Here is a 27141-nt window from a genome sequence, read left to right as displayed (position 1 = left end):
TTCCCTACTCGTCTCTTTCCACTTTCAGGAAGAAAAACTATTTCAGTGCCTCTGCTGGATGATTCTTACAGGCAGTGGCCTCATCTTCAGGCCTTTCTCACATGAGCTGTCATGTCTTTGAGTCTTTGCATCAAAGATTTTATATACTGAAAATTTTTCAAAATTATCACAAAAATAAGAGCTTTATTTGATCTTAATTGGTTCTGCAAAAGCAGCGGTGGATTAGCTCTCATTCCTCCATCTCACTTTGTCTGAGCACTGTATCACATATTAATGTACAAGCAAACCTCCAAATTTTATAGAGTAATTTTTAACTCCATTTTGGCTCTGGTTAGGAGCTAAGATTCTGTTGTTTTAAGTTACTGTCCTGGAATTACTTCTTTTATTTCTCTGCATTTTGCAAGCAAGTTGCTAATGGAAGAGGAAGAGATGCATTTTTCCTTATAATTTGGTATAAATGTCAATTACCCCTTTTAAAAACTAATAAAAATTGTCAGTGGGTCCAGTAAGGAGCTGAAGAAACAACACTGAGAGGAATTTCACATTGTACATTCTGAATATTGGTTAATTCATTATACAACCTTCACTGGTTTGCTGTTTCACTCATTCCCAGTATTATTTTTATAGTATTTTACATGCCATATGCTGCTAACATCATGTCTGTGATCCTTCTTCAAAGATCTGACTCTTCAAATGAAGATTTGAAATATTTAAAATGATGGCCTGTAAGATATTATGAGGTTTTAATTTGCATAAATGTCTCCTTATAGTCACTAACTTCTAGTAGGCCAATGGAACCATTGTTTCTGGTTTATTGCTTAGAAATAAGCAGAGAAGTATTGAAGCTTGATGACTATGAGTTTTCAAAATGCTAGTTTATGGGGAATTTATTTAAAAGCAGCTTTGCAAGATGTATATAGCTGTGTTTGTGTGTTTGTAATGTGTATTACTTTGTGTGTTTGGTGGCAGTGAGAACACTGTAGATATCAAGCAGAGTTAAAACCTCTGCTAAATTTTGTATATTAATTCTCAATGTATTTCTCTGTTTCGTCTGGGTTTTTGTGGTAGCCACTCTCTAGTATGTGATTAGATAACTGCTTTTTAGTGTTCATTAATATAAACATATTTTCTGTAGGTGCTTTGGGGAAGAGAACAAGATTTCAGGAAAAATATGTTGCACAGCTCATTTTGGATGTCCAAAGAACAGATGGATTCCTCCTTCCTCAGAGTGAACTAAGTCCAGCTCCAACACCTCTAGAAAGTTTAACAATAGTATGTATCTGATAAGAATTTTTTAATTTCTTAAAATGAAAATGTTCTGAGGCTTTTATTTGGTGTGTCTGCTAGGGAAAAGTCTGTTGGGCCTAGAGCAACTTAGCTGGGGTTTTGCAAAGTTTGTGGAAGAGCTGTGGCGCTAATATTAAAGGAAATGGGGTAAGACATCATATGAATGTCTGCAAGACAGATGTGGCTACTCAACTAAGACCATATTTGCAAATATGGTCTTTCTACAGTTCATGCATTAATTTCTAGTGACTAAGAATGATGAATCTAGGAAAACAGGTGAGAGGCAGATTTTCAAAATAGCCTGCAAGGCATCACAGGATTTCACAGATTCCTATGGACTGACAGACGTATTCAGTTACAGTGCAAAGATAGGAAATTACTCTTCTTATTCCTATGGCATGAATTATGTGAGTTGGTCATACTGATCTTAAGGGTGTGCATGATGATTTCAATTATAAATTGCTTGAGAACCACTGTATTGATTTAGGATCGCATTTTTCCCTCATAAGGAGATTTAAAGCTATTTGAACTTGATGAAGAAGCCAGAGATGAATTGAGCCATTATGATCCCAAGTTTATACTTAAAGTTGGAAAGACTTTATTAAAAAATGTTGTGCCTTGATGTACTTCCAGGTCAAGCAGGGATCTTACATAAAAATATTGTCAATATTTCTCTGTTTCCAAATTGAAAGCATAAATATTTTAGGAGACGAATCTAGATTTTTCTTGTTTGTCTTTTAGCATATTCTTGGTGTTGCATTTGATTTGATGAAACGAGGTTGACTGCACATGTCACAACTTAGGCTTGTGGTAGAACTGCATATGGCAACCCCTTATGGGATAGTGAGAGCTCAGGGGAGGCTGCCTGGTAAATGTCACACTTTGTTGTAGACTTCAGAATTACTGTAGAATTACAGCTTACCTAGAACCTGAATGATAGGATGCATTGTTCTCTGAGTTCCTAACTGGGATATTGTTCAAGTGTTTTTTTCCAGATACTCACAACTTTCCGAAGCATTTGCCTTTGTATTCTATTTCTGATAAAGACTGTAGTTTGGAATAAAATTATTTCATTATTTCAATAAAAATGGCTACACTAGCTTAGGCTTTAGCTATAACTCAGAATGAAGTATTTTGTCCTTGATAATCAAGTGTTGTACACTTATGTCCTTTCAGTGAACAGGCAGAGAGCTGAAGTTTAGCAGAGAATTTGAGAAAGATGTGGGTAATTGGAGCCTTTAAAAATCAGGCAGTTATGCTGATGTGATCCGTACTTTCCTACAAAAAAATTTACTAAGTGTAGCTTGAAAATAATGTTAGAGAAAATAAGCATAACCATGCTTTAGGAAAAGTGCAAAGGCAATGCTAGAAATCAAAGGTTCTGGCTGCAGGGAGGGGGTTGAGTTTTGTGCAAATCTGGGTGACTGTTATATAATTCTGCCATAAGTTACTCAGGCTCCTCATTAAAGGAAGTGAGGCTTTGTGATCCTGCAGTCTTAATTCTCAAAAAAAAAAAAAAAAAAATCAGAACTTTTTATTTCTGCATCCTGTGTGTGTCAAATTCTATAAAACCTTTTAGCAGAACCATGTGCTGCTTTGAGATGTTTCAAGTCAGACATTTTATTAACTGTGTACGAGTGTTCTGCCACATGTATTACACTAGGTTTGACTAAGTAGATTCTTCAATTCATCTATGTATTGAATTACCAACTGAAGGTTTTATTTTGTTCCCTTTTTCCAAAAACTTTTTTATTGATAATGTAGTATCAAAATACAATTTATTAATGTAGTTTGTAAGTACAATGTAATTAACTTTAGCAGTGTATCCAAGTGATTCTTTTGCCAGGAGTGATTTCAAATTTGTTGGCCTTGCGTGTGTGTATCTTGAAGCTATTTTAGCTAAAATTTGAGTTAAAGCTATTTTCCTTCTGCCAAAAACTACCAACAACATCATTGCATCCATGTCTAAGTTTAGGGAGGATACTTGCCATATCTTGCATACTTTTAAAAGACCATTCATGGCAAATAAGTAAAAGTTAAATCTTAAGAGACTGAAAATCTCCACAGCATTAACATATGCATATTAAAAGCTAAGTTATAGTGGGCAAATTTTATTCCAATTCTCTGTAGAGTTTTTTATTTTGCACCCGTAATTTGCAGATAAAGGAAAATACTCTGGTTGTCTCAAGATAGAAGTTATCCTGGATGAGTGGAGAATTTCTTAAGAAAAATATATATTCTGACAGTTTGGATAAGTTGAGACTGGTCCCAACTAATTTTCATCTCATATTTTCAAGTGCTTACCTCCATGGTCATCAAGTTCTCCCCTTAGTCTGGTTCAGCAGAAAGACTGAACAAGTTATTTTACGGTTAAGTGGTAATTTAATTCCATTAAAATAACATCAAAATAATGCTATGCCCAGTGGTTGGATTGGTAGCTGTGCTCATTTCTGGTCAAGGGCTTTGTCCTTCACTCTAAGCAATAATGTTATCTCAGGTGTTGATAGAAACAAAACTATTTGCATTGCTAAAGAAATTATTGTAAATTCAAATCTTTGCTCCCAGGTCAGTTTCTGTGAAAGGAAAGCCTCAAACTTGAGGTGATGCATAAGGACTTTGATATGCAGTGATATGTTAAAATAGTTTGATCAGTTTGAAACAATTCAGAGCTGTTTTTATGTTTTAGGGGAATGAAGAAGTTCTTTTTCTATCTAGGAATGGAAGTCAGGCTTTAAAGCTGTGGCATCCAGTTGCAGTTGAGTTCAGTTGATCAATATTCATAGTGAAGCTAAAGTAATTAGTACTAATTATACAAGTTTGATTTTGAAAATTATGTAGACCTTAAGGTGGAAATTTTAAACTAATTGCCATATAAATTAAATTGTAATTTTTTTTACACCTGATGAATTATCACTACACTAGTTCTAAAATAATTTCCCTCTGGAAGTGGTCGATAGTCCTTATATAGTTTAATATCATAAGAGAAGAAAATTATGATAATAAGTTTGACTTTAAAACTGTGAATATCTTCCTTATTCACTTAAAATTAAAAAAACCCTTATTTTTTTCACATTCTCTATCAAACCACAGTTTCCTTTCATTTATGTAGTGATAAAATACTCATGATGAATGCAGATAACCCACTTCAAAGCATTCCTGTTTGCTCTTTGTTCCTCTGTGAACCTTCATTTTGACCTTGCCAACGGAAGATATGAATGAGAAACAGCTAGTACTGGGACATGAAGGGAAATTAATAGGAAATTTGAAAAACTGTTAATATAAATCCATTATCTGTTTTTAATAGTTTGTAAAACCTACTGCTGGTAGCTGAAAACCAGTAGTATGATAATTGGTTTCAGAACCAATTGTTTTGATTTGGGTTTGTTTTTCAAGGGAAGAAGGAAGAAGTAGTATTACAGCTACTTCCTCTTTGCTTGCAGCCAAGGAAATCTTTTGTTGTTTTCAAACAAACACAAATTCTATGAACATGATAATTTACACTTTTCACACATAGATTATACTATTCTCTTCTTCAAGTTAAATGATAGACAGTGAACTACAGGTAGCATGCTTTTTTGTAAAACTAAAAACAGTTTAAATAAAAAGTGTGTTTTTATTTAAAAGAGGAAATTTTACCAAAAATCACAGGTAGTTGTCCAGGAGCAAATGTTTACAGAACGTGCTGGCTCAGTGAGGTCTTTTCAGTCTGTGGTTTTTGTTTTTTTTTTTTTTTTAATTTGCCTTTACTGCCAGAAGCCATGGTTTATGTAGTTGGGTTTTGCTGATACTTAAACTGAAATCCTTAAATTCCTAGAAAGTCTAAGATGGGTAGCCTGAAAACCTGCATTAGTGACCATGACTTCAGTCTGTTTCAGTTGTCTGTATGTGTATAAAAGAGGATGAAATGGTTGATAATTCTATGAGCAACAGTTTGAAAAGGGAAGCTGCCTTCAGGCTTATTGAAGTAGAAAATTGATATTGGCTAACCTTAGAATTACTCTGAATGCTGTTCATCGTGCATAAGAAACAAAATATTTGTAGCAAAAAATTTTTGGATGATAATTCCTTGTACTGGTTTCATTAGTTAGCTATTCTATCATCATGGTAAATTACTTTACATTGTATCATTCTTTAATGGTGGTATTAACCTTTTTCAAGCAAGTCCATATTTTTTTTTTGTATTTTGAAGGCATAATTCTATCTACTTTAAAATGTTCTTTTTTTTAATCTTCCAACAGAATTATGATTTAAATGATGACACAGTGCTTAATGAGATAAAATTAGCAGATGCTGATCAGTACCAGGTACCTGATTTGTGTGCAGAAGAGCTTGCTGTAATCCTTGGAATATGGTAAGTTAGTTTGTGGTTACTTTAAAAACAACCCAAACAAACAACTGTGTGAATCATTATGACAATGAAATCATGAAATGGTTAATTGATGGGACTTTTTTCCTTCCTTGTTATATAGGCTAAAAGGCTAAAAGCTTTGCATTATAGATGGATAGCATTTTCAGTTATCTCAAAATGAGCATTAGTGTTCAGTTCAGAATTTCAGTAATATTTCATTAATAGCTATATTGTTGTTGTATCTTTTAAAAATTTTTATTTTTTTGTGTTTCAAGTATCAGCTGGCATTAGCTACCATACAGTGATATCACTTTGGTATATTTTGAAAACATATTTCAGATTCTGCAATTGCCAGCTCCCTGTGAGTATCAACCATCAAGCAAAACACTGCCCTGCTATTCTCTGAAATGGGAATACTTGTTTAAATTCAGTGTCCATTCTAGTTAAAACCTATAGTATGAAGTCCTTGTGATTTTGCAGCTTGTTTTTTGTTTTTTTCCCCTAACTCTTAGAAATTATATGCTACATGGGTTTTGTAAATAGCATAGGAGAACAAAAGGCTTGAGATCTGAGGATCAGAAGTTATGACATGTGGAGGTATAATATAGTCAGTCAGTGACTTTGGTGCAGTGTTCACCATCACTGACTCTCAAAGTGCTTTTCCCATCTGTGAACTGCAAAGTGATGGAATCTGATGCAGTTTGAGGACCATGCAGTGAGCAGTGGGTTGACATAAATTCTTAGCATGGTCACTTTCAGTCTTCTGCACTCTGACTCAAGTCAAGGCAAAACCTTTCCCTTCCTGAGGACCTCATTTTTTTTCCTCATTTTCATGAGGACTTAATTTTTTAACACAGTGTTGTCTTACTGTCTTGTTCACGTTATATAATCCTTTCTGTTCCCTCCCTTCTGAAGGCAATTTTAATTTGCTTATTGCTCTTGGGCTTTTTTTTTCCTCTTTTTTTTAAAGTATACAATTTGAGTTTTACATTGGTTGGCTGCACAGTAGGTTTTTTGATCACAGTGTTTGAGTTTGAAACTGCCACTGCCATGTTCTGAACAGTGGCTAGGAACCATATTGAATGCCAGTTGTGTGTAATTGTGAGTTTGGCAAGACTCAAGACAAAATGAAACCATAAACAAGCAACCAAATCAAATTTGGTGTTGCTTCCCTATAAGAATGGAAAATGCCATTCAGTGAGTGGGATAACGTTAAGTGACTGAAACTGTCTCAGTCAGAGATGGAGACAAGATTTGAGATCCTGCCCTGTTGCAGAAAGGGTGTTGTTGTAGGATGCCAGCTTTGAGAATTCTTCTTGTAACAGAGCGGAGTTTAGGCTTGGATTTCTGGCTGTACCCTTGGTGTCCATACCAGCTATCGGTTCATCAGTTTGAGAGGAAGCATAGACATGTTAATGCATTTAGCATTGGCTTTTAGGCAAAACATTCTTCTCAAGCTGTCTTCTATAGCAGGTTCTATGCTTTCCTTTCATGCATGAGGATTGCAGTTCTGGAGGGTAAATGCTTCATTTCATAATTAATGAATTAGCTTTAGAATTTCTGTAAGCTGCTTTATGTTTAATAGCTTTAGCAATATTCTTTAACATGTTTCATCTTTCAAAATCAGTTTTTGAAACAAGTATGTAGTCATAATCCAAAAAGGGATAGTTTGATTGCTGCGCATCTCACTGTTTCAAATATAGCTCGTAAAGTCCCAAAGTTTGTAGCTCATTAGTTAAGCTGGATACTTTACCATTAGGCTGTCAAGGTAGACATGATTCATCAGATTTAGGAATCAGTTGTAAGTTCACAATTAGTTTCTGCTGTTTTACTAGAAAATACTTTTTTCTGATGCACAGTACATCTTACTCCAAGGTTCTGTTTTATCTGTCTAAAGAATTTCTGTTTCTCAGTTTTCTTTCCTTCTTTTATTTCAATAAATTCCTTAAGACAAGATTCAAGAGTGGAGAGAAAATATTTTAGAAAACTGAATGATGTGATGATTAGTGACTTCTCTTCATACTGTTATAGAAAGATCCCTCATCATAGATCTTACACAGTAGGTCCTAAATTCCACTCAGATTTCAACTCCTGAAATTCTCTGAGATGAATTGGTTTATCTGTCTTTGTAACCAGATCAAATACAGGTAATAGAAATTAAATTTTCATAAAGTAGTCTGACAAGAGCTAACACAGTCATTAGAAGTGCTTAAAACTAAGGTACAATTCTACCCTAGATTCAGATTCAGATTACAGCTTTACATTTGATTTGATTTGGTATGGAAAATAATTAAAACAATTTAGTTGTTCTCCTATCTTTCAAGACTTACTTACTTACTGTTATCTGAAGAAAACATTCACCCACATAGGGTTGTAAGCCAGATTTCTTTATCATCTCTGTAAGCATATCCAACTCTGAATAAAATAATTTTAATTCTCACCTCTGTGTTTTCTTCTGGTTTTCTCCCTGTGAATACTTCAAGGTAATAGTAATGCTGGTTAGTGAGAGGCTCCTGTGTTCATGTTTTTTCAGTGGCTAGAAGGAGGTTGTTTGTCTGAGATTACCCTTCAGCACTTCTTGGGCATTCATAGTTTTCTGCTTTGCAGAAAGTGCATTCAATTAATTATAGAGTTTTAAGTCAAAACAAATCTCTGTAAAAGTAAACAATACATTTTAATTATTTTTTAGGACTGGTAAAATTGTTATTCTCATAAGCCTAAACCAAGTAAGACATTTCACTTGAGGGTGGTGTTGGAAAGGTACTTGTAAAATATCTTGGTTCCCTAAATGGTTCTTTGTTTCTATGACTGTTTTCTAGGTCTAGGTCATTTTCTGCACATACCATACTTGTGTTTGTCATTTCCAGAATGTCCTTTAGATTTCTGCAAGTTTGAAAAATGTGTTCTGAATAATGTTATTCTAAAGGTGAAACAGCATTCTTTTATTTTTTTTCTCTTTACAGTATAGACTTCCAAAAGAACAATCCAATACACAAATTAACTGAAGAGGAGCTTCTGGCTTTTACTTCAGTAAGTAGCTTCCTGGCCCTTAATAAACATGTTTTCACTTAATATTTAAGTACCTAGCAATAATATGTCAGTCACACTAATCAGGAAACTGTTTGTAAACCAAATATGTGTTAGTAGTGAGATATTTTATTCAGTTTTTCTTATTTCAAGAAATTAAAGTAAGCTGAAGTTTAACCTTATTTTCAGCCATCATCATGCAGGAAAAACTTCACATCTAAAACTTTAATTTCACCTCAAAACACATACAAAGCATTTTTATGTGTTTTATTCACTAAATGAATTATAACATAATATGCAACTAAGTAATTTTACAGCAAACTCTTCTTGAAGTGACACTACTGTTGAAGATGCTTTTCTTTAAACAGTGTTCAAAAAGAGTTCTAAATAAATTTCTGCTTTATTCTGTCAGATTTATTCAGTCTGTATCAGATGTTCTGCTTAGACATTTTTTTTCCAAATTCAATGGCTGATTTGCTGCAGAATGAATTTGTAATTTCCAATGAAACTTTGAAAATTCTCAGCATTTTTAATGTATTTTTAATTTTTTTTTAACTTAGGACAAAACACAATTTGTCTCTTCCCTGATCTTTTCTGCTTTTAGGGGTTTTCAACATTAGTTTAGATAGGAGGATGTAGGAAGAAAGGCTTGTCATTGTGTTGCCTTTTTTGCTTGTTTTCCACAATGTTAGACATAAGTTTGAGTGCAGGAAAGAGGACTTGCTGTCCTACCTAAGCCTTGTAGTAAGAGCCTATATTCCTGTAAAAGTCTAATGTGAAAAAGTAAATTACTGTATCTCAGCAAAAACCTCTTGGATTTCACTTGAGCGAGAATCTTACCAGTGACAGTTGTAGTTATGTGAAAGGACCAAGGACAGTAATCTAAGGTTAGCTATGGTAATCTTTGGCAGAGGATTTTTGGTAAGAGGAGGTTCTATCTGTAAAAAAGATAATCCTAATCTTACTAGATAAATCTAAAATAGGTTGGTTTAAAAGTACTGTTTGTTTTTAGGTCCCTTTGTTAATACAGTTTATGTGAGAGGGGATGTATGAAGGAACTGAATGAATTGCTGTAAAACATTTTAGGTTTTGTAGGTTTTCTTTTTGTTGCTACAATGATTGTAGTGATATAATTCCTTATTACATAATTTCTGATGTATTTTGTTTTGAACTACAGTTGTGTTCTGGGTTTGGTGTTTTGGTTTTTTTTCAAAAGGTAGGAATAGAGAGCAGGGAAAAGTTCAAATGTAGAAAAAAATGAGACTGTCCACTCTCCTGTTGTAGTAATAGAAGTATGCAATAAGAATATTAAAGAATTATGACAATTAAAGGGAAACAAGAGATTACAGAAATAATAAATACATAGAGAGTAAAGAAATGTACACATAAAAGAAGCATGTAGGAGTGACACCAAACTGGTGTACTAAGTACTGTAAGGTTTTTTCAAAAATGGTGACACTATTGCAATACAATTTTTCCCCAAAAAGTAATACTAATACAAATGTGTGAGGTTTCAAGACATGCATATTTTTTCATTAAGACAAACCATGCCATTTTTATTGTTAAAATAATGTTAAAACAGTGTATAAAACTATAGAAGTAGGGTTTTCTGTAAAAACTCAGAATATCGCTTCTCTTGTTTCCAAACTCCATAAACTATTTGTGTATACCTCTTGCTTTAGTCTCCTCACAACTGTTGCTCACATCATTATTGACTGGAAAAGCAGCCTTTCTATACCTTAATCTTGAGATAGAATAAATAAAGAAGTTATATTTTTTATATTAAATTGAATGATTTTGTGATAATAGAATAATAATAATCTGACATTGTTTGGCAGATAACATGTTAGATCAAGTGTAAAAGATCTGTTGGGTGAATTCTTCTTCATGGGAAAATCAAACTGCATTTTTCTGCCATCTAGTGGCTGATCACTCAAAAATCACTTAGTCTTTATTTTATTGCAATGACTATGGGGAGTTTATGTTTTCATTTATTTACTTACTTCTATTTTGGCTTGCTTTACACTTGTAAGATCAGCAGCCATTATCAGTTTAGACCTTCAGGGAAACAGCTGAGAGGTCTGACAGGCTTCCCTGTCACTTTGTGCTCACAGTAGCAAAAAAGCAAGATCTATGGTAGTAGATGTATAGGAATGGAGATCTCACTAGTAATGCAAAATTCAGTGAACAGCAGTGACATAAAGAAGTAGCTGGTAGTCTAAATATTAGACTAAATAATAATTTACTGAAGAGTAATTATTCTCTGTATCAGAATAGTGTTCTTTTAAACTTTTGCCTAATGTTTCCATTAATTTGATATAGGGGCACAGTTGAATCTTAGAATTATTTTTTTTTTTGATCTTGACCTGTGGTCCCAAGACACAAACAAGAGCAAGTATGAATTGTAATAACACCTTCCCAAATCTTTCCTGGAAGCTAAAAGCAGGAATCAGGTATTGCCTTATATGAGTTCTTTTCAGTAAATATTCCTTTTGTGCTGCTTGCTTCTGAGCCTAAAATTGAGAACAGTCGCTGCATAATTTCATGATGAAATCTCTGAGCTCTTCTGTGTCTCACATCTGATTCACTGAGGCAAATGCATCACTGTGTTCCTTAGCAGTAGGGATGTTCTGTGCCCATGTTAACATGGCCTTGGTGTGAGTGTTAACACAACCTTGGTTCCTACAGTGTCTGCTAGCTGAGTAAGTTAAATGGCACCATAGCTGTTATCACTTGTATTTAAGGTATTTACCAAGCTTTGGTACTGCCAAAACAGGCAAATGAGCACATATCAATGCTGCTCTAGTAATTTCTTTAGCATCAAACTGCTCTGTGTGTGTGTGTGTGAGCAGGCATCTTCTCAGCCTACATGTGGATTCCTAAATCTGCAGGCTGGTTAGATGGTTGTCATGCATTCATCTGATATCTGCTGAAATTCATGTTTCCTCAAAAAAGCAAGGCATTTCAAGTTACCTTAGGAAACTTGAAAAATTACAAGGCATTTTTAATTGATCAGTGTATCATTAAGAGATCCTCTTGCTTTGGACACTTCAAAATAAGTGTGTGCAACATGCAATTTCTGTCGAGCAGAGAGAAGTAACATCTAGGTAGTACAAGAGGGAAAGGATGATCAAATTGATCTCAAGTGGATGATGTCATCCTGCCTTGTACTAGGTGCTGTTTGGAAAACTGGCATTCTAAACTCCCTTTCATATCTGTAAAAGTGGAAAATTCCTGGATCTGTAAGAGGTATCTATATATCAATAACTATATCTGTATCTATACAGATATACCTACATATCTACAGATATATCTATACAGATATAATATATCTATTAAACAACATTACTTATCATACTAAAAGTAACACTAATAATTTACTGCTTGGTAACTGCAGTCAACTACAAAAGGATTGCTGCTTTTCAATTACTGGTGTCACTTAGAAGTAGTTTTTATTGTCCTAAAATCACTAGCTTTTGTAACTAAGAATTGCTTTCAGTGTTGCTCATTTCTGAAACACCTTGTGAGGCTGTATGTAGTCTCATTGATTGGGATAGCAGTTGTAACAACAATTCAGACTTAAAATTTGAGATGTTCTAGTCAAATCTCTTAACCCATCAGTATAATATTTCAGCCTCTAAGATATTAATCCAGAAGTGAAATTAGATGCACTGCATGTTTTTTTTTCTGCTTCTAGTTCAATTGTTGATACAGTATCTTTACATGAGAAGTAATGCAGCTTGCATTCTACATTTTAGCATAAGACTAAACACAAAATAAAACATTTATTTTTGAGGGGGATTAAATATTTTTTTTCCGCACTTAATAGTTTAGGGAAACAATTATAAATTTTTAAAATTAGTATGCATTTGGTCTCCTAAGAAAGCTAGGATATTTTTTAGAAATCAAATATCACACAAGCCACTTCAGAGACACAGTTATCAGCTGGTATTTAGTGAAATTTCTGATTACCTAACTGAATATTGCATTCAAAAGCCATTTTTAAAGAGGGATGGTGGACAGTAAAGCAGTAGTGAGACTCAGTGCTTCTCTCCTAGAATTACTGGTTTCTTCCTTCTAATAAATTTTTTTGCTGGAGCTTTCTGTGGAGGATGTGGGAAGTAGACAATGCAGTAAAGCAAAGAGCTAAATCAGTGCTGCTTTTACATAGAGATTTTGTATCTTAGTTTACTCCCAGGTCCTCAAATTATTTTTCCAGTGCCCAAATGTGCTTCCTTACCTTCTTTAATTTCTGTGCATTATTTTTAATGTCAAAATACGATTGCAAAGTTCTGTATTTTGTATTGGTCAGCAGTTTTCCCCTCGAATTACACAAGTACATCACTGGGATATAAATCAGTGGCCAAAATATTTTTTTAAAAAAAAGTCCTTTTAGGAAGTGAGCAAAAGTATGCTTTAAAATAATTTCCATTAAATATTTGTTGTTTGCATTATTTTGAATAGGTAATGCAGGTCAGACAGTATACCAAAGAGGAGATTAAATGAACAACAGTGTTATGTAAGTGTACATGGTATTTAAAAAAAATTCAAAATTGCATTTAAAGCTTTATAAAGATGTCTATGATGTGAATATAAGTTTTAGAACAGGCGACTGCAGACTATTTCTGAAATACAAAAAAGCTTCAGGAAATACTTGAAACATATTTTAAAAACTGATAAGCATTCCTTTGTTATAATTCTAATATTATGCAGTTCTTGCAGAAAAATAGGGAATGGTGTTGCATTTTTCTCTTGCAAAAGAGAACAATGTTTTCTTTTTAAAAACAAGGCTCTGCAATGCTGGCTATTGGAGCTTTATAGCAAGCTTATACTCTATTTTATAGTTTACATATTGCGGAAACAGTTCAATGTTTCATAGTCTAATGTGACCCTCCAACAAATATCCAGGATTAAGGAGCTGCAGCTGGTCCTTAGAATTACCCATTCCATCTGTCCAAGCCCTTGAACAGTCCAGGAGAAATGGTTTTTGTGGTAAATGTGATGAGCACTTAGCCCAGTGTGGGAGAATATTACTTTTTTCCCTTATTAGTGTGTTATGATCAAGGGACATTGAGTGGCAGCAACAGTATTAACCTGTAGGGGACTGAGAAGAGAAAGCTACCAGAAACTGTGAAGGAGAAGGCTTGCTTTGTGCATCAAACATCTTAGCCACATATTTGTATCCTTTGGAATCCATGGAAGATGAGATGGAAGACAAAACAGACCATGAAAATTTAGTTTCTTTAGCTTTTTAAAATTCTGAGGCTTCTCAGGATTTATGGAGAGTTGAACAGTTGTTTTGTTTTATTGAGTGGTGAAAGAGAGAAAAGGAAGCTCTGGCAATTGTTCTCTCTGTGGACATTTTGAACAGGTGAGGATCTCTTTCTGAAGAGGGAAAAATTCCACGGTAATAATTTGTATTTTGGTTGGACTACAGAACTGAAGTAGTTTACTACCATCTAACAAAATGTATCATGCTGAAATTGTTCCAGTAATGCTTAGAAGGATATCAGGGTCTGATGGAGGACTTGGGGAACATGGAAGGAGTCTGTAAAATCCAAGGAATACTATGTATTCCAAAGATAGACCAGATTGGCATGTTTTTCCCATGTTGAGCTACTGGCTCCATAAGAGACTGTTTATACTGAGAAATTTTAGAATGGTTGGATATGTTTTTTTCCAGAGGTGGGCATTTATTGAGTGTAATAGAAGCTGATGTTGTGTGGTACCTTTGAAAATCACAGTGAAGAATTACAGTGCACATTTTGTTGAGTGTGCATGTATGAATATGCATGTATGAATGCCCTTTCTGCTTTTCGCTGTAGAAGGGGGCTTTGGGAGGAGGGAGTGGAAGGTGGAAATGGAAATGCTTTGTTTTTCTCATCTTTTCTATTGCATTTGCAATATTAATGTGTAACTAGGGAGCAATCAAATCATGGCATACGATATTTTTAATGTTAAGCCTTCCTATCTAAACTCTATAAAACTAACATGCCAATTTGGTTTCTAAAGAGAAGTTGTTTATATAGCTTAAATAAAAGCAGTGCATTTTTCTCTGCTGAGAAAATGGCTGCAGTTTTTTTTTTAATGTTTTATAAGCATCAAGAGTATTGAAAGGCTCATTAAGAGTGCCATGTGTCTCTACTGCTGTAACTTTTGTGGCTTTATAAAAAGTTTCTTTCACTTCTTTTCTAAGCTGCGTTGCCCATTTTGAATAGCCTCTGTTGGTTACAAGATTATAACACTGCAAAGGCTTTCTCTCAGCAAAGCCCTGCTAGTTTCTAGTGAGACTTTTTTAAAGTAAATGAATTCAAGGCTATTATCTTTTTTTCTTTCTTTTTTTTTTTTTTTCTTCTAAAGAGTTTATTCAAAAGTCTGAATAATTTGCAGGAATGTCAGGATCTAAACACTTGATAATTTAGTGTATGTATGTCTTCTGGCCCATCACACAGTACTGTGAAATCCAATTGAGTGTAGCAAAAGAGAAGCTGCCTCTTTCTGCTGCCTGTGCAAAGACTCGGCTGGATCTCTTGGAAGCTTATCCACAAAATGTCTGGTACTTGGGTTTGCAGTGTTCTGTGGGTAGGAGACTGCCCTGCTGTTGTCAGTTGTGTTTGCAGCGTTAAGATGTTTTAGGGTGAAGTAACTTGGGGCTGTAGTACATATGTTGCAGGGCAGGGGTGAAGCTTGCATTCCATTCCAGAACTGGGATTAAGTAACAGTCTGTCTGAAGTTGGTTTATTTTACAAAGTATCGGATTTCAGCATAATTGACACTTTTATCCCTTTCAACTTTGTTCTCCTCTGTGGTCTGCATTCTTCCCTCAGTCCATGGGATCCACAGCTCTGCTTGAATTATATCTTGCAAGAGATGATTCCTGATTTATTGTGTGCCTTTCTGAACAAGAAATTTGGGATAGCTTTTCCTTTCTAACATGGTGTGCTCTTTTGTATAATCCATACAGAATTACTCAAGCAATAGATTTTAGTGGGCTCACTGAAACTTCACTGGTAAAATTAAATATTGATAGATTTTTTTGCTTAAGGGTTTGCGAAGTTAAGCAGGCAAATTTGATGACAATTAATAACATTTTTTCCCACAGCAGCCTTTCTTCTTCCCCTCCTCCTTTATCTATCGGCAGCTCACTTATTTTTTCTAGCAGCCTCTCTGACAGCCAGTTGACATATCCCAGGCTTCCCTTCCCCCTCTCGTGTCCTTCACCAGTTAGAACTGTTACAATTTACTTCAGCAAGAAAGTTTTCATTGCTAGGAGAAGGTGAAATTAAACCTCCTATTCAACAAAATGCTGTCTGAGGTATCACCTGAAGGAAATAAGACATTCTCACTATTCTGTCTGATGCTTAATAACCCCTTTTTGGTGATATGATGATCAATTCATGTGTTATCACTACTAGCAGTCACTTTCTTTAATGACTTCTATTTTGTATATAATTCATTATATTTAGTGACTGTTTGTTTGGAGAGAGCACAGATGAGCTGAACAAGGTGTAAATCTAATCCTCCCTTTTTAAAGTAAATTTTTTTGTTGTTTTACTATATATGAGGAAGAATTATTCTTAAAATTTATATAGCTATCGTAATGTGTTGCCCTAATCTTCTCTAGCTACCTAAATACCATCCCTTCCTTTCTTTTTCTTCCTAACCCAATACTTCAAATATTACTCCAATCTTGCTTGTTACATGGCATCTGAAAAAGTAGAGGTGGTGGAATTCTCATTTGCTGGTGTCTAAACAACTAGAGTTTAATTTTTTCTGATGATATCATGTCTATGTTTCAACTCTAAGTAGGACATTTTTCATATCTGTTGACCAATTTTTATGGTCTATGTTAAAGATGAAATATAGAACAAGTAGCAGATATTTGTGACTTAATACCCTTTAAGATAGGCTTGATTACAATGCCATAATCTTTGATTGCAGTCATGAAATGTGTTTTTTCTTCCCTCCCAAGGTGTCTGAAATATGCAAATCTGGTATTCGTTGATTAATTTACCATCAGTAAAATGTCACTGTCCTGTTGTTCTTGGTTCTTTTGGATGCAGTCAGTTACAGCTATTCTATTCTAGCTGCTTTGGGAAAATATAATATGAACTTGATAAGCAATTAATATCTTACCCCATTTCTGCATGACTTTCTTTTTCTGTTCCTCCAAAATTAGGGAAAAACTGAAATGACTCCAATGATTCTACATTTCTTTATATTTTTTTCCCCTTTGATCTTTTTTCCTTTTAAAGTTTAGGTAGCCAAGCTACTGGAAAGGATTTCTAATTGATTTTTTCTTTTGTATATTTATTGACAGACAACTCAAGATTTCCTCAAGATTTTTAAGGGAAAAAAATGTTTAATCAAGCTCTAAGTCTATAAACTTTGGGCTTTTGAAAGGAGATGGACTAGAGAAAGAGTTGGAGTAGCTGTTTTTGAAAAAAATTTCCAAAAAATCACAGCTTATATTAATGGAAATATTTCTTTACTTGCTTAGCTGTCCTCATTTGATTACACCCAGTTCTGTTCAGCAGTGATCTTGTTTATGATTTTTGCATTGTCCTGCCCTTGTATGAGGAGTTTGTTGGCTTTGGTATGTTGTGGAAAAACACGGTGCCCTCTAGGTTACAGAAGGACAAAGATTAAGCAGCTCTGGTTTTGGTATTTTCACAATGTTTCCTTCCTTTTATCAGAAGCAGCACATTTAAGTAGAAAAATGGAATTTTAAAGTGTTGTTGGCCAGAAAGTAAGATGTTAAGGTTAAATTAATTTGCAAAACATTTAATACATCTGTATGGAGTGTGTATGTGCATTTATTTATAGAATGCTGGAATTCAAGTACTGATCATATATTATATGTCTAAAGGGGGGAAGCTTTCATTCTTGCCAGCAGGACCCCATTGCTCAGCTGGAGTACACCAGAAATAGATTGTTACTGGTGTGATTTACAGGCCAATAAAACAAAGTGTTATTTTTAATACTTATTTGTAACGTCATATATATGCAGGAAAACTTCATAAGGTAATTCACATGAAGTATTTGTGACCCTTATGAAAAGTAATTTCCATTTAGGCAAATACATTAATAAGAAAGGTTCATATTCTGTTGATGAAGGTTAGCCCAGTGCATTAGGAAACAGAACCAATGCCAGCTCATTTAGTGGACTATTCAAGCAATGTGTAGCATCAATGAGTCTCATGATTACTGTGAGAAATTTCAGATTTTTCCTTGTATAATTTATTGGCCTAGAATATAGTATGTATGATGATATGGCATAACATAAATGCTTTCAGCATGTTTGGATTGGCTGCATTAATCATAGCAAGTAGAGCTGATAGTTATGAAGACTATTCAAATAAAGGCCAATAAAATGTTTAAAAGCATCGTGTTCTGCATGTTTCAATTTGCAAAAAAGTTTTAAAATATTTACACTGTTTAATATTTTTCTCTCTGGGATTCTGAGATTTGGGACCTTTTCTGAACTGAATTAAAAATCATGACACTTGGTATTAGTTGATATATTTTGACATATTTGAGATTTTACTGTCTTGTCTATATTATCCTTAAGCTTGTCTTGTATTAATTATATTGGAGCTTGGGCTTTTTTTTTTTTCCTTCTTGAAAGGCTTCATGTCTTGTGTCAGCTAGATTTTTTTAAAGTGTATTTGTCAGAATACATTGGCCAACACATTCTCCAATGAATTCTGTCTAGTCTAGACAAAAGATGAGAGAGAAAATATTTTTTACAGATTTCTATAAATAGACTGTGAAAGATTTTTCTGTGCTGTAAGATTAAATGTTTGATTTTATAATTGCAACACCAGGAGAGGGAAAGCATATGCCTTGGGTATTGTACCAAATTTGTTTTTTATTGTTTGCTAGAAATGTTGTTTTCTTCACTTTTTAGTTTAATACATATCTGCCAAAGTCTTAGGGTTTCGGAATAAAGGAATAAAATATATTCAGAAAATTGTTTTTATTTTGAACAGCTTGCATGGTCTGAAGTTTTTAGTAGCTTAGTAGTAAGAGTCTAAAAGCAAGCAGGACATTTAGTGGCTGGGGTAAGGACACCAGTTATGCGAAAACTATAGTATGTGTATTTTTGTGTCTTTATATTTTGTCTTATCTATAGAGGCAAATGTTTATTTCTGTGTTGTAGCTGTAACAAAGCTGGAAAGTTCTAAACCATAGGGGTACATAACTTAAAAAAGTGTCTCTTTTATTTGTCAAAGTAAAATGTCTTTGTAACTTCTTTAGACTAGACATAAGGTGGAGATTTTTTATGAAGATGGTGGTGAAGCACTGGAACAAGTTGCCCAGAGATGTGGTAGATGCCCCATCCCTGGAAACATGCAAGGTCAAATTGCATGAGGCTCTGGCCGACCTGATCTAGTTGAAGATGCCCCTGATCATTGCAGGGACATTGCACTAGATGGCCTTTTAAAGGCCACTGCCAACCCAATCATTCTTCAACTGGATGATTCTTCATCCAATTTTCATAGTGATTTTAATAACTGCTGTGGTTTCTGTGCATAGTACAGCTGGTTAGACACTAGACTGTTGTGTTTGAATCTTTATCCATTACAGCTCATGCTTATAGCTTCTTTAGAGTCAAAGCACAACCCAGACACTGCCCTTTGTCTCTAATAAATATATTCAGATTATAGCTTCTCTCTACACAATACTGTCATATTTAGGAACGTTATTCACTTTTACTCACCAAGAGAGGATTTTCTTTCATGCTTTCCAGCAGCCTTTTGCTTTTCCTTCCCACCCCAGTCAGTATTAGTCATTTGTGCTTGTGTCAGCTTCCCTTTTTGTTTACTCATCCATGCCATATTCCTCTCAGCCCTTCTTTGGCAGTGCATGCCTCTTGTTTATTTTTCACTCTTGCTCTCATCTTCCCTAATTCCTTTCTTGTTGATGTATTGCTGACTGTTTTCATTCCTTCCTCACTTTTGGTTGCTGCTTAAGGAATTAGTCTTCTTTCAGGACTGTTGTGTCTTCAGGCTCTGAAAGGCAGGTGGCAGTTTTGTTTGGCTCCTGGAAACTAAACTTTTGCACGCAAAGTTTAGAGCCAGGGTGCTGGTGGCCTCCAGCAGCTTGATGCTCTTGCTTGTGAGAGCAATAGCTCTTTAAAGAGACAAAATATTTCTGCCGGTGAAGTCAGGAAAGAACTGAATTGAATCAGAAATCAAGTATCTTTTAGTGGACATTGAGACTTGCTAATACACTCTTCCTGGGGAAACTGTTGAGGCCATCCTAGAAGTCTCACTAAAATTGTCATCTCCAGCCATCTCCTAGCCCCTTAGCCCACCAGGCAGTGAGGCATGCCTTTTGTATTATCATCACATCACTTGTGAGCACCAAGTATTGCAGTATGTAGACTGCTGAACCATAGAGGCTATCGTAGGCAGAATTCCTGTGGTGGATGCTGGCATTCAAAACAGGGAAAAACCAGGTAGACATACTCCCTGTAGAGCTCTGTCTGGCATGGTGTGGTTTTTCTTTTGCTGTGTCTCACTGTTCCACAGACAGCTGTTCTTACAGACTGAAGGTTGGGAGGGTGTTTTGTAGAACTTCTGTAATTTGTTCTGACATTGATGAATAATAAAGTCAGTGGCAGCCTTGCTGTAAGTCACTGGTCTAGGCATGAAATTATTCCTGAATTGTTTTGACTGTGCCTGTTACTAGATTTTTACTAGTTAACATCATTATAGGATGGGTTCACAAATGGGATGTGCATTTTGCAATGTAAAAGTTGTATGCAACTGTTATTCTTGTGCCTTGACTAATGTTGAATTTACGAGATTATGAAAACATTTAAATTAGTTCTTTTCAAGAAGATAATTTAACTCCTCCTAGTGAGGCCGTGAAGGGAACTTTTAATGCTTCGTTGTTTTGTGTAATTTTTATGGTTGTGCTCCAAATCTGTCTGAGAACAAGTATTTTTGCTACCCTATATTCTCTTCCTGCAAAATGTTCTCAGTTAAGGTATTTTAAGGATAATTATTCTAAATGCATATTTGTACTGAAGTTATCATTGCAGAATTAAAGATCAAAGTTTCTGTTAGAATACAAATCCATGCAGCATCAGATAACAACAGTATGTAAGGCTGCATTCTTCCAGAGGCTGTTGATAGGCCAAATAAACAGGAAGTATCACTGGCAGTCTATGGAAAAAAACATAGTGGTGAGTTCACAAATGTGAGTAGGCAGGCAGAACAGGCTAATCCCACCACCCTGGATCAATTGCATAAGGATGCAGGATCTGTCAGGCCTAAAAAATTTTTCCAGTGATCCACAGTTTTGAAAGCAGTGAATTTGCCCTGAAAAGTTCAAGCAAGTAAAGCAGAAAAAAAGGGAATGGGAACCTTAATGTGCGTTTCTACCTGTATTTTGCTGAGTACTACTCTAAAAAAATAATTACCAACCCAAAGATAGTATTGAAAAATTGTGTGTTTTGTCTGTAGCCAAAGGCAGCAGTAACAAATGGAAAGGTTCACATTTATAACTGTCTCCCTGAAGTATAAATTTCTGTCTGCAGAGGATGAGTTAAACTTCTAACACTGACTGTTACAAGAATGCTCTTTGTCAGAGAAAAGGCAAAAGGGGTATCAAGGGCATGAAGGGCAGAGGATTTAGAGCCTACTGTGGTAGTTTGCAAGGGGAGTAGGATATACTTCTTCTCCCATATGACCAGTTCTAACAAGTCAACAAATATCCTTCATTAACACAGTTTTTCTAGCTTTCAGCCTTTTTTTCAGTCATTTGCTTCATTTGTCTTTAGACTGCAAGTCTGCAGATATGTGTACGCGTGCACACAGTCCTGAAATTATGTTTTTAAAATATGATATATAGCAATTGTCAAACCAGATTCAGTATTTTACTACCTGTGCAGAGAGAGCGAGAGAGAAAACAACAACAAAAACAAAAACAAAACAAAAAAAAACCAAAACCAAACAAAAACCAGTGCTGTTCTGGTTTTCAGAATATAACCTCGAGATCACATGATGTGATGAGAATCTTGGCACAGATGGTGAAATTCCAGAGGCTGGGCAGTTAAGACGAGAAATTTGCTGTTGTTTAATAACTAGGGAAGTCATTATCATTGGTACCAAAGAGTTAAAGTCTAGTCTTTTGTATCCAGAATCGTGATTTATTACTGTTGAGGTTGGGCCTTGGGAAATAAATGCAGTACTGTGATGTGGTGTAGAAGTCTGTACTTATGCTGTTTCAGGAGTAAGTCCAAACCACAGACCTGAGAAAAAACAATGCTACTACAGTCAAATCTGGCTGAAGTTGTTTTCAGCATAACACAGAATAAGTGATGTGTTTGGCAGCACAGAACAAGTGTCAGTCATATGGCTGGAATCCATTCTAAGTGAAAATAAGAGCCATATCTTATGTGGTTTACCCTTCACTAGTCATTGAAAGCTGATGCCTTTAAGTAAAACAGTATCTTCTTTTTCTCATGACATTTCCTTTTCTTCTCTAGTTTCTTTCTTCTCCTAATAAAAATGAGAACCTCTGAGGAAAGCTTACTTCTAAATTTAAATAGTCTCTTGAAGTGAAAAGAAAAAAGAAAACGAAAATACAGTGCAAAAAACAGATTAGGCAACAGCATAAAAAAATATTCTTTTATGTCTTAGATGATGACACAATATGTATACCACTTAGTATCATAAGAGAATGTCAAGCTCTTAAAAACCTGCTAGATAGCAGCCCACCAATGCCTGTTAATGTGGAAGAAAACATGTAATTCTGGACATGCAGGATAAATCTGCAGTTTTGTTGCATAAGTAGAACTGAACAACTAAATTTCTTGATAATATCTTTGTAGAAAGTAGAAAATCCTAAAGGGGTAAAAGCACTGACATTTTTTCCTAGCCAAACCTGATCTGAGTTGATTATTTCATTGTGTCTAAAATTACTTTGAATTGTGGTATTTGTTTCTTCCATAGCTTTCTCTGCAAGTTACATACCTACATGCATGCAAGTTAAGTCACACACGGTGTTATACAGAAGCAAGGAGTCATGTTTCTAGCTCGCTAGGTCTCCATACTTTTTATTATATTTTTGTTCCATGCAGGCTAGCATGAGCTTGCTTTCTTGTGTTTCTTTTGCATTTGAATGCATACAAAGCTTTCTTTGAGTCTTTTGTTTCCACTGAAAATTCTCTAGTAAGGGTAGAGCTTTGTACTCCTTTCCTACAGCTCTTTTTGTGGAACATATGACACTTCCTCTGAAAGTGAAGATTTCTCTCATTTTCTCTGACCTTTTTCCCTGTAAATTGTATCATGTAGGGGACATTGGGCTGCCATTTCAGTTTTATCTGCAGAGTTACATTCAGAGCTAGCTGGAAAGACCATCAGCATGTGCTTGTGTTTCTTCTGACTAGATATCTGTTTCCAGTGCTCCCATGTTCATGTCAAAGGACATTGTTTTTTTAATACACACAATATTTAGGTGTTTCTGAGTTGCAGGATTATGGCATGAGACAGATTTTCCAAGAGAAAACATAAGAACATCCATCTTACAAGCTAAGGAAATTGTTGATGTGTATTCAGAACATGTAAAGACTATGACAGGAGGAAGGAACAGCTATGGCATTTTATGTGTTTGGTTATGAACCTTGTTTAGCAGTGCTTAACCATTTCCCTTTACACTTCTGAAAAGTGTGGTTGTGGAGAAGGAGAGCAAGTTGTTTTGACTGGTATTCTGCATGTGAGGAAGTGTACATGGAAGCAGAAGGAGGGAAAAATAACAGAACAGCATATTTAGATCTGTTAGTGAAAGCAGCCCATCTAGACCTTTTGTATGTTTCATTTTGCTCTGTGTTTTGCTCTTCAAAAATAAAATTCACTGAGGAGGCAAAATGGACTCAAGATTATCCAGGTTTCAAATGACATAGTGATGGAGAATGGAAGGAGAAGTTGAGTGTTCTCCTGACTAATATTATTTAGAAGAACCAAGACCAGGGGTCTCATTTTACCTGAATATTGCCTCTGTTTTCTTTGCTAAAGAAAACAAATGGAACAGACAAGCTGTAAAGTCTGAGGATATTTTCTTTTGGGAAGTCATCCTTTTTCCCAGTTGAGACCTTCAGCTATATATGACTATATATATGACATATATGTATATGACTATATATGACTATGCTGAGTCTGAGTATTGACTAACAAAGGAAATGGTTGCTGGTGAATATTATATTGGTCTATTGCTGAGAAAAGGCTGTGTTGAGTTTTTACAACCACATTTGCTTTCTTTGAAGGGGAGGTAGAAGAGATGGCTGAAGAAAGATTATGAAGTGTCTTACTGTTTCTAATAAGGATAGTAACAAATATCTTTGAGCAGATAATAGAACTAACTTCCAGGATATCCTGCCTGATTTTTTTTTTTTTTTTTTTTTTTTTTTTTTTTTTTTTTTTTTTTTTTTTTTTATTCCTTGGAATTCTAGGTACTACAGAAGTGGTACACAAGCCAACACAGTTTCCAAACTGATCTAGCATGCATAGTTGCCTAGAAGCAAGAATTGTCCCTTTGCAAGGTAGATACCAGGAGTAAGAGTTATTGCTAAAGACAAGTGCCATATATTTAGAATAATAATAAGCAGGACAGAATATGAGGCTACTGGTGTGTGGATGTTATGAAGATCTACCCAATTGCTACAGAACACTATTTGAGTGAGGTCAAAAAAGCAAATACAATTGTGTGGAAAATACAATTGAGGTGAAGTTACATTAGTCTTCATGTATTGGGATATTTTTAAGTCTTCTGAGAAGAAAATTTGTTCCAGTCTTGTCTTCTAACTTTTGAATTGATTGAGCGAGCTATGAAATAACTCTTATATTGCATTTAATGTATTTCAAGTGTGATAAATTCCAGATATGATAAATTTCATAAAGAGAGTCAGTCACTTGCAGACTAAGATTAAACGAGGCACTTGAGAACATTAAATTCCCTTTAGGTAAGTGCCATGTAATTGCTGCTCTATTGAGTTTAGCATTCATTTCTGGATCAGTCTAGTATAATGTAAATAAGTAACTGTTTACTTAAGAGGTTTCTAACATTTTGCCTTGTAAAGTGTGTATGGGGAAAAAGAAAACTGAAAAAAGTCACCAGTATATATGTGTACACATATGTTTCATTTTAAAGTACTCATAATTATATTTTACTCCAAATCCATTAAATTATCCAAGCTTCTGAAATTATGTATATGAAAAAAATCTTATTCAAGCGTATTGAAGTATGTAGCAATAAAAAAAAAATCAAATAGTGTCTTCTTGTTTTAGTAGTCAAAGTCAGCAAAAGGTACTCTACATTTACAAATGATGTAATGTTACAATTTGAGCACTAAGGCTCCCAGACAAGACTAGACAAAGTGGATTTTAAAAATGCCATTCTAATTAAACTGGTCCCTTGATGCAGATCACTGATGGTGTTTTGGCCTTGCTCTTGACTTTTTAACACCAAGAGGTATTTCTAATGGCTGTGTTTAAGAGCTTTAAGCCCAGTTCTGCTAATGATCAGCTAACACCTGTTGTGGTGAAAAGCTATTTTAGTTCAACAGTCCCAGGATTAGTTTTATAGACCAAAATAAACCCTTGTCATACAGTTGAGTGAATAGCTTTAGATTTTGGGAAAAATATGCTGAATGTGTGGTCTTAACCTACTGAAATATATGGAATATTAAAGCATTAAAGCAATGCTGGAAAATTACACTGTGCAAATGCTGATGTCTCAGCCAGTGCAGGAAAGTAAATCTTCTCCTCTGTCACGTTAATACTTTCAGAATTTCTGCCTCTCTCATTTACCTAACTGATAGTCAAACAATGTTTTAAATCATGGTAACTTCAAGAGGCCTTAAAAAGAACCACAGGTGTTCACATGATTGACTCTGTAGCATGCTGTCATGATGTAACAGCTCGCTGAAACACCAAGAGACCTAATAAACAAAAATACAGAACTTCTGCTAATGCACTTCATACAGGCTCAAGCATTGCTTTATTTTTTGTTTTGTTATTACAGTGCAAAGGTCTTGGCATAATGCTCCAAAGGTGCCAGGTAGAATTTATATTAGATGCTGTTAGGCAAGAAAGTATTTAAGACCTAACCAAGTAATAACACATTTTCCTCATGCAACACTGAAAAAGAAACACTAACAAAGGACTTGGAATAATGCCTGAAATATAATTAATTGGAAATGTATAGTGCAAGTTGTCATGTTTACGAAGAAAAAAATGTAAGTTATCCTTTCTAATTTTGCACTAAGACTGTTAAATCAGTTAGTAATCTTTAACTCCAAACACTTTGCATATTGTTGGTTTTTAAGTTCTGGTTGTCAAAAAAAGATGCTTTTGGTTGCTACCTAAAATTACAGTCTGTTTCACAGAAAAAGGCAGAAATTTTGAAGACAGCTGCTCATATGTTGATGTATATACTCTTCTAATTTGCAGAATTAGTTGATAATATTTTGATTTTTGTGGTCCAAAACTCTGTTAGAATGACTGGAAGTGTAGGACAGATTTTGATGTTTAGTGAAAGTGTGAAATTAAAGAGATGTGTCAAGGCATATACAGCACAGATTTTGATAATTGTTAAACATACTAACAGGGCCTTTGATCCTTTATTGACCTGAGCAGTTCTTTTGACCTTGATAAAGATGTAGTAAACAATGCATACTGGTTCAAGTATTCCTTCTGTTTAGATTTTTCTTTTTAATAGTAAAAAAAGCAACGAAAAACCAATCTGCAATGTCTTTTGGCTAGTCCATGATAAGAGGCATTTTCTGCATAAATTAGACAATCTTCTTTTCCTTCCTGCTAGCCACTGAACATATCCACTATCATAGTATTTATGGAAGCCTTGCATTCTCAAGGTATAAAAATGTTATTGTTTTTGTTTGTGTCCTGTATCTTGTTAGTGTTGCTCTCCAAGGACACAATTATGCCAAATAGGGTTGGAATTCATCAATTTGGAACAAGAATCATCTGGAGTGAAATCCTAATGTAATTTTTTTCTTGTTGGACCTTAGAAAATATGAAGGTGTTTGTAGCTAATAAAATGTGACTGTAGAATATACAGCCTGATTGCTTGTGCCTAAAGCAATCCTAGTGTTTCCAGAAATTATTTATCTGAAGGTTTGCTGTCAAACAAATTAAGAGATGCCCCAAGTATGGGAGTTTTTTCCACATTAGCATGTCTTACCTAACTACTGACACGTGCAATCAAATAATTCTTGTTCATATAATATTTAGGAAGGTGAGGAATTTATAGGTGCTCAAATTTCTGTCCTGTGTAGTGGTGCAGATTCAAAAATATATAATTTACTTCATCATCCTATTTGTTTGTTCCCAAGTTAACCACATTATTTGTTAACCAAGTTATTTGTTTAGAACTATCATGTACTACTCATGATGTTTTTTATAAATTGGAGATTGTACTGTGGATTCCATGAGTAGAAGTTCTCCTGT

The 27141-nt window shown here is 34.8% G+C and overlaps 1 protein-coding gene across 1 annotated transcript in view; it reads left to right on the top strand.

The window, feature by feature from the left end:
- The window catches only part of TTC27 (tetratricopeptide repeat domain 27), a 109586-nt gene that overhangs the window by 23350 nt on the left and 59095 nt on the right, over positions 1-27141 (top strand). The window contains exons 7-9 of the mRNA XM_079330060.1: positions 1136-1272; positions 5526-5638; positions 8599-8665. Coding sequence (XP_079186186.1) covers positions 1136-1272; positions 5526-5638; positions 8599-8665 — 317 coding nt within the window. The remainder of the gene's footprint in view (positions 1-1135; positions 1273-5525; positions 5639-8598; positions 8666-27141) is intronic.

This window comes from Erithacus rubecula, assembly GCF_903797595.1.
Source record: "Erithacus rubecula genome assembly, chromosome: 2".
Taxonomy (NCBI): domain Eukaryota; kingdom Metazoa; phylum Chordata; class Aves; order Passeriformes; family Muscicapidae; genus Erithacus; species Erithacus rubecula.
The sequence above is the reverse complement of the archived record's forward strand: the minus strand, read 5'-3'. Positions and strand labels throughout refer to the sequence as shown.